This window comes from Capronia epimyces, assembly GCF_000585565.1.
Source record: "Capronia epimyces CBS 606.96 chromosome Unknown aczIQ-supercont1.2, whole genome shotgun sequence".
NCBI lineage: Eukaryota > Fungi > Ascomycota > Eurotiomycetes > Chaetothyriales > Herpotrichiellaceae > Capronia > Capronia epimyces.
Genome location: NW_006912905.1, coordinates 1,283,108 through 1,293,339, shown reverse-complemented (window position 1 = coordinate 1,293,339; position 10,232 = coordinate 1,283,108). Strand labels below are relative to the sequence as shown.

The following is a 10,232-nucleotide window of genomic DNA, read 5'->3' as shown; positions in this document are numbered from 1 at the left end:
CTTAATATCAATTCTTTAAATGGATGGCTGAACCGCTGAAGGTGATTCCACGTGGCAGCAGGAGGCTGTGGACTGCGATCAGGTCAGGTCAATTTAGAGAAAATTGATGATGGGGAAGGGAGACTTACAGTAGTGATATCGCTAGTAGGCGATCTGAGTCTCTCGCATGTATCCTTCTGAGTTCCAAAGGATATTGGGCCAACGTGAGCATCCAAAGGCTTCCAAAAAGCGCGAACAGGGATGTGGTGTTTGGCGCGAACAATTTGCACTGATTTGAGGCGGTAGACTGACGCGTGTAGCCGATCGAAGTTAATGAAGGAGAAGTTACGTGCCTCAAAAGAGAGGAACCTTTTCGAAAGATCAAGATCCAGGTGCGAAGGGTCTGGGGTTGTAGGAGTTTCGCCCTTTGGCACAGTCGATCTTTATTTCGGGGGATTTGAAATTGACAAAGAGAAAAAAAGAGACTGCCACAAGCCTCTAGGCCATAGGATGATCCCACGCTCTATGAGAAGGGCTTGATGAAGACTCTGAGAAGTAGGATGAATCGTATCAAGACCAAGAAAGAATTCTGTTTGTTCTTTGTGGTGGTGATGGAGGAGAGTTGTTTTGACCTTGGGTTTGAAAATTAGAGACGAAAGGGGTGCGAGCCTCGCGGCTGGTGGTGCGGCTGACAACAACGAAGAGTGCGGCTTAGCCGGCCAAGCAAAGACTTCGTGCATCCTCCATAGCACAAACTTGTGCGAATGAACTAGTGAATCCATTCTTGAACGTCTGTCTTGGGGCGTAGCCTCTTGTACAGATGGTTTGTTCCCTTTACTTCGGTCTCACCACATCCGTCAGCCAGCAAACCATATTCATGATCCTCTTGACAAAGACATGAATTTGATATTCCCAATCTGCCCAAGGCTCAAGCATTAGAGCTGGATTCCTTTGACTGCTAGCTTCTGGCTGTGTGCAGCGAAGCACTCAGGGTCTCGAATGGCCCACATTTCCCAGTGATACAGCCAGCACATGCAGGGCTGATGTCCTGAGGACAGCAGAAGCCAAATTCTCTATCAACGCGATCAACGGTTCGAGCCGTTCTTGAATTGCCATACACCATATCCCAGCGTGGACAGCCTGCTATGGCGAGAGCTTGGGATTCCATAGTCCATCTTTGTGTGGTAAAGGAGGCGCAAAAAGCCTTGTTGCCATGATCTCAAGTCGCTCATAATGGCCAGGCTTCGCGCCTATGGTTCCGTTGAGATACGCGCTTCATTATCGCTGCCAATCTCCCGAACGTGGAGATATCGGGCCCGTGGTGTACAAGCCTTTGAGTTCGCGGCGCATCCAGAAGGTGAGTGATCCAGTGGCTGACATAGCTAACAGCCATACTGCCAAAGGAGAAAGAGCACCTGGCAGCAACCACATCCCTGTCCTATATGATGTAGGAGCGAGGTCGAGACGTGCAGGATACCAGATACGCAGAGCCAGCTAAACTGGGAGTCCAGGGCTGAATATTTTTCTTGAGAACCTCGGTGTCGCCGGAAGAGGAGGAAAAACTTCTCAGATGGAGACATTTGGCAGATGGCTGACTGCTTCCATTCAAATCGGTCATTTGGCATCTCTGGGTTCGTCTGCCCGTTAAGAGACCGAGGTCGATTGCTCGCGGCCTCAGGACCAACTGCACATGCCACGGTGGGCGAGGGTCCAGAAGCAGAGAAGCCATGTCTAGGTGAGCCATTCTGGCCAAGCGACAACGAATCCATCGGTATTGGCGATACATAGACTGACAATCGACTGCTACTGGCAGACACAAACAAAGTCGTTGGTTGAAGTTCTCTGCCATTGGCCCAAGTCTGTGGTGGATTGCCTTGGCAAGAGCTTAAGCAAACCTCTGCAGCCTCGTCAGCCTCGTCAGCCACATCGCCTCTGCGACAGTCCTAAGTATGGCCTCTGATGACGCTGATGACGCTGATGACGCTGATGACGCTGATGACGCTGTTCCGGGGGCGCCCCATCCAGATAGAGCAGAACGCAGATCCTGCATCGCGGCACATTGTTTGAGGACGGGGTCGCGCTTACGTGGAACTTCTACGCTGCAGACCATCTGAAGCGGCGAAATACTGGTGGACGGTGGACAGATCATGCTTGCTTTGGTCGCCCGGAAGTTCTTGCCCGCAAACACGTACCTGGATAGAACCTCCAAGTACATACGGGCTAAGACACCTATGCAGTGCTGCGAGTGTGGAACAGCTTCTTAACGAAGCGTGCCATATAACCGCAGTTTGTGGTGCCTCGGAGGATGAGGACGTGGACTTATTATTGAGCTTTCAGCTACTCTTCTATTGACGCTGACTTTGCTACCTGCCAGACTTAGCATGTTCAAAGTGCATTGAACAAATTGCGTTGAGACGCACCGTCGTTCTAGGAGGGTGGTGCTAGGTCGAGTCTGATCTGATTGACTGGTGAAGCGTCCCTACACTTTCACTCGGGAGGATCTAGGACATAACTGACACTCGTGGCAAACCTACTCGCTGCTCGGATGGGATTTCAGACAAGTGTGTCTGGAGACGACTCGGGGGCATTTCGATATCGATTGTTGAGGGAGAACATTGGGCCAGTTACGACATTTATATTCAAGCATTACCATCACACCACATTGCCGGAGGCGCATTGTTAAGACACAGTCTTGAGACGGCTCAGATGTATACTACATCATTCCCTCAAGCAGAACATACTATGAGAATTGCCGCGAAAGCTATGGCCGCCGGGATGGAGGCCGTAACCAGAAGTCGCCAGTCATGAACACAAAATTGATAGGAAGAGTTTGAGTCGTAGGAAGCACGAGCGGAGAACCAGTCATACAGCACGAAGATGTGCTGATCTAACATGAGCATCAATGGGAAGTGAACTGGGTCCGAGTGAAGAATTGTTACATTTTGAACACTGATCGCTAATGGATATATACCAACAAAGAGGCCATAGGACCATGTGCAGCTACATTACACCTAGCGTTGCTCCCGCAAAACTGTCCCCTATTTTCTTGCTGCTGGATCCTCCCCAGCGTTGACATTCAGCCCAAGGCCTTGCGCATCCAGGTACAATTTGTTCTTTCCCCCAGATTCCTGCAGGATGGTCGCAATGTTTCGAGCATTCTCGATTTGTCTGAGCTCCACATAGCTTCGGCTCTTCTTGATCGCATCACCAATCAACTCGGCAGACCTGGCTTCACCCTGCGCACGAACGACGGTGGCCTGCTTTTCCTGTCTCGCTTTGTCCACGACAAATGCAGCTCTCTGTGCTTCCTGCTGTGCAACCTGCTTCGCCTCGACCGCAGCCGTGAACTCGGGAGAGAAGGAGAGATGCGTCAAAGACACATCATCAAGCAAGATATTGAATCGCGCAGCTCTTCTTGTGAGGTTGTCTCTGACTAATCTTGCCACACTCTCTCGCTGTGTGATGAGCTGGCTGGCGTTGAATTGAGCCACCACACTCTTGAGGACCTCATTGACAATAGACGGCAGAACTCGTTCATCGTAATCAGTACCCAGTGTGCGGTAAATCTGAGGCAATGCCTCGATCCGAGGTTTGGAAAGGACACGGCATGTAATGTTGACCATCTGGAGATCCTTGGTTCCTGTCAACGAGGCAACATTTCGCGGCTTCGCTCGCACGTCGTAGTCGATTGGCGTCTCGAACCAAGGAATGCGGAGATGTGTTCCTGCCAGATGTTAGAGATACCCCTCTCCGCGTTGGTGTCGGTGTATGTTCATGCCTTCATTGTAGATGTCCTTGGCCACTCCACCTATTCTTGTGTATTTGATGGCGCGATGGCCACCGTCGACTACGTCCGGTCAGTACCTGCAGGAGCTTTTGCGGTGACGCTGCTTACCGTTAAATATGGAATTTGAGATGACCACCCCAGCGACACCGGCGCCAATCAATGCTAGAAGACCTCTGCCTGCGGCACCGCCGCCTCCGGGTACACCACCGAAGCCCCGGCCGCTTCGCTGCTGCAGAGTTCGCTGGATCTGCTGAAAATGCTCCCTCGGATCGTACGACATGATTGGCGAGTGCTGACCTTGAAGGAGAATGGAAAGGGTTTGAAGGAGGAGCACAAGTGCGGCTTGTAGGCGGACAACTTTGATGACCGTGACGACCTCGATTTCCTACGACTAGTGGTGCTACTAAGCTAATAATGTGAACCGCCGCCCCGAGTTTCTCTGCGCCGAAGTTTGCGGAGATAGCAGGCTCGGAAGGCTTGGCGACAGTGCCGCTTTAACGGCCGGCGGTCCTCTGCTCGCGACTCATCCTCACCCTCTAACCTCACCTCTACTCACCCCGTCTGCACCCCTTCAACTTTATGTTCGACTGCATATCTTCTCTCTCGGAGGTCTGGATCGATGTATGTCGAGGAACACCGAGAGGGCGGGGTCGGTATTTACGGACAACGCGCGTGTTGCGAGTGAGCGATGAGAGACTTTCTAAGCGCTGTGTAGTATCCGTACAGAGTACTGCATGCTAGACATTGTCACCTTTCCGATTGTTTAGAATATTTCCATGCTGACCTTAGTTGTTTACACGTTACTAATGGTGGTTTTCCATGTCAACGCTCGAATTACCGAGCAGTGCCTTGAATATGGTTATTCGACTCTATGCTTTACACAGAATCAACCTCGACGAGGGAATAATGAATCATCCTCTTCTGCCATTTCAGTACTACAATGGCACACCGTTCAACAACACTCTCAAGAGTAGCGAGTTCTTGATCTCGTCGGCACGAGCCTTCAGTTCATCCACATCCCAGTTAACCCAGACGAACTTTCCTTTGAGAAATTCGGCTTCACGGGATGCAAGCCAAACGTGGAAGTGAGCAGGGAGTTCAACTACAAATAGCAATCAGCCACCGCAATACAGACAGACAATTGAACAATGGAGACGCATAGAGATGGAAGAAGTGGGAAGAAAAGCCAAAGAAAAAGAAACCGAACATCTGCTTACCATCATCTTGCCCCACCCCTGCCGCCTCCGTTCCGGCGTTGATATCGGTGTCCACGACGCCGGGCTGGACGTTGACAATATGGAAATCCGGATTCTCAGCCTGCAGGTAGTCAAACATCTTCGTGTTTGCCGCCTTGGTTGCTGCGTAGGCCCAGGAACCAGGCATGGGAAGGACATGTGCAATGCACGACGAGACGTTGAACACCTTGGCTTTGGGTGCCAGCAGGGGCAACATGGCCTGGACCGTGTTGAACGCGCCCATCATGTTCAACTCCAGACCTGTGCGGTACTCCTTCTCGTCGTAGCCGGCGACCGGGCCGAGTGTCTGGAGAATACCGGCGTTGTGGATGAAGACGTCAATCTTAGCTCCGCCAGCCTGCTTGACAGCATTGGCGAAGGCGGCGTCGACGGCGACACGCTGGCTCAAATCAACCCCCTCAAAAATCACGCTGGTTGTCCCATTGGGGTTGGCCTTGCGGATTTCTTCGGCAGCCGATCGCAGTCTGTCGACACGACGCCCGAAGATAACGACGACTTTGGCACCAGCCTGCGCGAAGGCGATTGCAGTGGCCTTGCCGATGCCGCTACCGCCGCCCGTAATGAAGACGACTCTGCCAGGGGTCCCTAGCTCGGGCCGGGCGGGAGAAATTTGGGGGTAAGACTTGTTGTGCCATGTCTTGGTAAAGGATTTGAAGAATTGATTTCCTGGATAAAGCTTCGCGTTGCTACCCATCGTTGCGTTGGTCGAGGTGAACTGCGTTGACAAGGGATATTGGATTGTCTGTATATCGATTGCTTCCAGGTTCGTCCAATTCCAAGAAACTTTCAGGGCACAAAGTGATTGATCAGTCTATATCTTTATCTGTTCCAAGAAGAAGCAGAGAATTTCCCTCGACTGGTGGCCCTGGAGAATCGAGATTACTTATACTTTGTACACGCGTGCTAACATTCTATATCTAACTACCTTGGCAGCTAAACGGTCCGAAATCAGACCAGACCTTCTAGCAAGATGGTGGCAAGGAACATGTCGAATATTGCCACTGGGCATCATATTTTGGTCCCACAAGCGGACTGTCGACCTAATCATACTGACAGACATTGGATAGGAACTTACAAAGCGCTGGGGAAAAACCGCACGGATAGGATATCCGCTCAAAGTAGACGGAATCGGAAGAGCCTCCGCGGCCTCTTGCTTAGTCAATCGAAGATCTGTATTCTGTAACTAAATCATTCTAGTATAAGTATAAGTGACCAGTGGTGATGGTTATGATGGTAGTGATACCACATTGGAAATATTGCTCAGACTCATGTCATGTATTTGAGTGATTCAAGCCTCTCGTCGTTGCAGCAGGATAGTTCAATCCTATACCGATCTAGGCCATTACAATACGCGCATGGTGTTGGTGTTTCTACTTTAGAAACTATCATTGTCATATCCATGAAGCCCATCTCCCCCAGGTCCTCCCTGAGAATCTCCAAAACACATGGAGAAGTCGGCGGTATCAGCCATCATGGTGGCTTCAACGCGTCTTCAACGCGTCTTCGCTGGGCGTCCTGATTCAACTCGGCGCAAGTGTCCCGCAAGGACAGTAATACTTCACTCCGGGTCTCCTCGGCCATTTTGTCAAGTGTTCGCAAACCAGCTTCAACAAGTTGGCCATCCAAGGACAGCTGATCGTATTGGGATCTCTGCATGCTGTTGGCCGTCAACAGCATCATGGCTGTTATTTGAGAGCACCCCGTCATGCTAATATAATATCATTTTTGATCAGCCTCATCGAGCAGGGATCGGGATCCGTGTGAAGTATACAAGTGAGAACGAATGGACGCTGCTACCATCTCGTACCTAGCGATGCTGATGTGGATAAGGTACTTACCAGAAGTTCCATCGATCTGGTACGGGCAAAGCCCCAAATAAGACCATCAAATCACGCGCCTCATCCACCAACGCCTCCCACTGAGGTGGTAGCAGTGGTATGGTGCCTTCTCTCGCATACCTGCGTATACTGTCCACCCACTGAGCGTTCCAGGCATTCGCCTGATTTAGGAGAGTTGTGCACATCAGACTGGTGGAGTGCAACACCACAAGGAAACGGAGCATGCCAGGACGGACTCTTCTCAAGGCCATAGCGGTGCTGAACTCGGGCGGGATGGAAGCTTTCCACTTTTCAAGAGCGCAAGCTACGCTCTCCAGTGCGCGGGAACGCTCCTCCCTACTCCGTTTCTGAGAGCGTGTGGAGAACAGATAATCATACACGCCGCCTTCAATAACAGCCAGCTGGATGCGGGTCACAAAGTAATTCATCTTCACAGTTCCGTCCACGGTGGTGACATAACCGGCACCGATGCTGTCGTCAGCGATTTCACCCCTAGCATTGATCTGATAACCGGCGATTTCAAGTGAAGGCAGGTCGAGGTCGATGTCGTCATCAAGCTGGACCGATGCCTGTTTCGAGCGCATGCTGAGATCCTTGTCGAGGATATACGCCATCCAGAAGACGCAAGCTCGCTGTCTCGCGTGGGTGGGATCCAGGTGTGCTGAGGAGGTACGGTCATGCAGGCCAATACTGTGTGCGAGACGCATCGTTGTAGCGATTAAGATCAGCGATGACCGGAGATCTAGCGAGGCCTGAAGTAGCATCACCATGCCCACGAGAACCTGGATGTTGAGCAACTGTATATCGCCCAGCACCACCTCCGAGAGCACTGACTCCGCTCTGCTGAGATACTCGACTGAGCAGTTGGGACTACTACTGCCCACTAGGGCCTTCTGGTGTGCGAGAGCTAGCACCACGTTGATCGCAGCCCATGCTACCGGATCTCGTTGTTGGGGTCCAAGACTGTAGAAGTCGTGGATTAGACGCAGAAGGGTTTTGGCATCAAATAGCGGTAGTACTGCGTTAAACTTCTGGAGGAAGATTTCGACGATGTGCAAGACTTGCTGTAGAGGAGGGAGAAACATCAATTTAGGAGGATTGTTGTCATGGTCTGCATCGCCGCCTTTGCTTGTCGCTGTCGTTGTCGTGGTCGTTGACAGCGTTGCCGTGTCGATTGGTCTCTCTTCCTGGAGTCGTATCTGAGCCTGAACCTCATTGTGCTTTTCAGCGACTTTTACACGCTCAGTAAGTTGCTCCAGTAGAGCTTCTAGGTGCTGCAATCGACCTTGGGTATTGCTGATGCTGGTGCCATCCTCGATCTGTGCACAGCTCCGTCTTTTCTTCGGTCTGGACTTGCGACTTGGTGCTGTATAGGTACAATCTGTTTTATACGTGATACAGTGTGAACAACGAGGCTTGTGTCCATCGCACTTGATCTTGCGCCGGTAGCAGAAGTCACATGACTGTTGTATTATACTCATTAACTAGAGGGTCTACAAAGTAGAATGAATGGCAGTGTTCGTAGAACATACCTTTCTCGGAGTCTTCGAGCCCTCCATTGTAGCTCTAGTGGTACTGGGTGTTGATCAAGCTCAACGAGAAGGTAAACGGCGCTCTTACTTGCTTTGCTGTGCGGAGTATAACAGATCATGTTCCTGTTCGCTTCCGAATCAAAGCGGTTTGGGCTTTGTCGAAGAACTAAGAACTAGAGCCAGTTGAAAGAGCCTCCGCGGAAGCATATCGGAGCTGGTCGCTGACAAACCTTGAAGACCATCGACTCGTTGGTTCAAGTTAAGGATCCACATCATTGGTGAGTTTGCAAACGCTGTAGACCTGCTCCGTACAGATGTTAACATGTCGCTCCACACGTGTTGATCGATATCGGTGCGCTCTGCTGAGATGGTCGAAGAAATGAGCAAGCGAAGCAATAGTAAGGGTGAGCAAAGGGCGGCATCACCCCATTCCCAAACGGGATGGAGTTCGGAGCAGTTTAGTGAATCCCATCACTGCACGGCACGGCGTTGTACTCCGTCCTACTACTCCATACTACCTCCAGTACTCCGTACTCCTCCGTACTTCGTATATGTGCTATGTAGTAAACCGTAGTATTTGGGTCCATCATCTAGTCAGTTATGTCTTGATTCTCTATATTCTGTATTTCACTTCTACCTACCAGATTTCCATTCCATATTTCACCTCAAACTACCAGATTTCCTCAAGAGTCCCTCAGAGTTCCTCAGAGTCCCTCAGCTCCGCACCTCCGCACCTCTCAAGCATGGCGCCGGGCCAAAGCCGCAGTGTCTTTGTGGGCAACATCCCATTCAGTAAGCCGCCTGCCTCTCTTCCCAACCGTCCTCATCAGTCTTACTGACCCGCTGTAGATTTGAGCGAGGAAAACATAGTCAAGATCCTGAGCTATGCGGGAACTGTGGTCAAGTTCAGACTCATGACAAATCCAGAAACTGGCAAATCCAAAGGTTTCGGGTTTGCAGACTTTCAAGACGCGGACTCCGCAGCAAACGCGGTCAGGAATTTGAACGATTTTGAGATCGACGGCCGTAAGATTCGAGTGGACTGGCCTCACAATAACGAGAAGGATTCTGTGCCTACAAATTATGATCAGTCAAACGCTCCGGGCGGCGACGGCTTGCAGGCTGCCGGAGCCGGCACACTTGCCCCTCTGCCAACAGGCGTCGACTTGCCTCCTAATCTCAGATGCACCGATGCTATCTCACAGACGCTCTCGACCGTCCCACCGCCGCAACTACTCGATGTCCTCACGCAGATGAAAGCACTAGCCATCTCCGACCCTGCCAAAGCAACGTCCCTTCTGAAAGCCGCGCCGCAGCTGTCGTTTGCCATATTTCAAGCTCTCATTCTGATGAATCTCGTTGATCCCAAAGTCTTAGCGCAAGTGGTTGAGCAAGCCGCTAGACCGCCTCAACCTACAAACATCCCTCCTCCGCAATCAAACCTACAACAATACCCTGGATATCCCGTCGTTCCTGGACAAATGCCTCCTAGACCGGCTCAGCCCTACACACCCACACCGACGCAGCAACCACAACCGGCCGCGCTACAACCCACTCTGACCCAACAAGAGATGATCCAACAAGTATTGGCCATGGATCAAAGAACGATAGATTCGTTCTCGCCGACTGAGAGGGCACAAATCATGCAGATCAGAGCGCAAATGGGAGTCAGATGAAAATCAGGATGAGACTTACAATTACTCCATCTACACGCTGATTCTTCCGTATGCGGAGTTTCAGTTGAAAGCCCTTTATCTCGCTCTAAGTGCACGTCACTCGACCTGGATCATTCTTCGGCTTCTACTCTCGACTGCCACTGTTGTCGCACATCGACGCCAGC

The 10,232-nt window shown here is 51.2% G+C and overlaps 4 protein-coding genes across 4 annotated transcripts; 1 reads left to right on the top strand and 3 right to left on the bottom strand.

Annotated features, from left to right (window-relative positions):
• Positions 1-3,017: 3,017 nt before the first annotated feature.
• Positions 3,018-4,046, bottom strand: A1O3_02284 (uncharacterized protein; the record flags this gene model as incomplete). Its single annotated transcript, XM_007732425.1, has 3 exons — positions 3,018-3,703; positions 3,788-3,826; positions 3,875-4,046. 3 exons carry the CDS (start codon positions 4,044-4,046, stop codon positions 3,018-3,020), a joined length of 897 nt encoding a protein of 298 aa, XP_007730615.1.
• Positions 4,047-4,701: 655 nt separating this feature from the next.
• On the bottom strand, positions 4,702-5,716 carry A1O3_02283 (uncharacterized protein; the record flags this gene model as incomplete). Its single annotated transcript, XM_007732424.1, has 2 exons — positions 4,702-4,868; positions 4,984-5,716. The coding sequence occupies 2 exons, from the start codon at positions 5,714-5,716 to the stop codon at positions 4,702-4,704; spliced, it is 900 nt and encodes a 299-aa protein (XP_007730614.1).
• A 1,140-nt stretch (positions 5,717-6,856) lies between these two features.
• Positions 6,857-8,419, bottom strand: A1O3_02282 (uncharacterized protein; the record flags this gene model as incomplete). The annotated part of the gene is made up of 2 exons (XM_007732423.1): positions 6,857-8,344; positions 8,393-8,419. 2 exons carry the CDS (start codon positions 8,417-8,419, stop codon positions 6,857-6,859), a joined length of 1,515 nt encoding a protein of 504 aa, XP_007730613.1.
• Positions 8,420-9,135: 716 nt separating this feature from the next.
• On the top strand, positions 9,136-10,068 carry A1O3_02281 (uncharacterized protein; the record flags this gene model as incomplete). Its single annotated transcript, XM_007732422.1, has 2 exons — positions 9,136-9,184; positions 9,242-10,068. 2 exons carry the CDS (start codon positions 9,136-9,138, stop codon positions 10,066-10,068), a joined length of 876 nt encoding a protein of 291 aa, XP_007730612.1.
• Between the last annotated feature and the right edge of the window lie 164 nt (positions 10,069-10,232).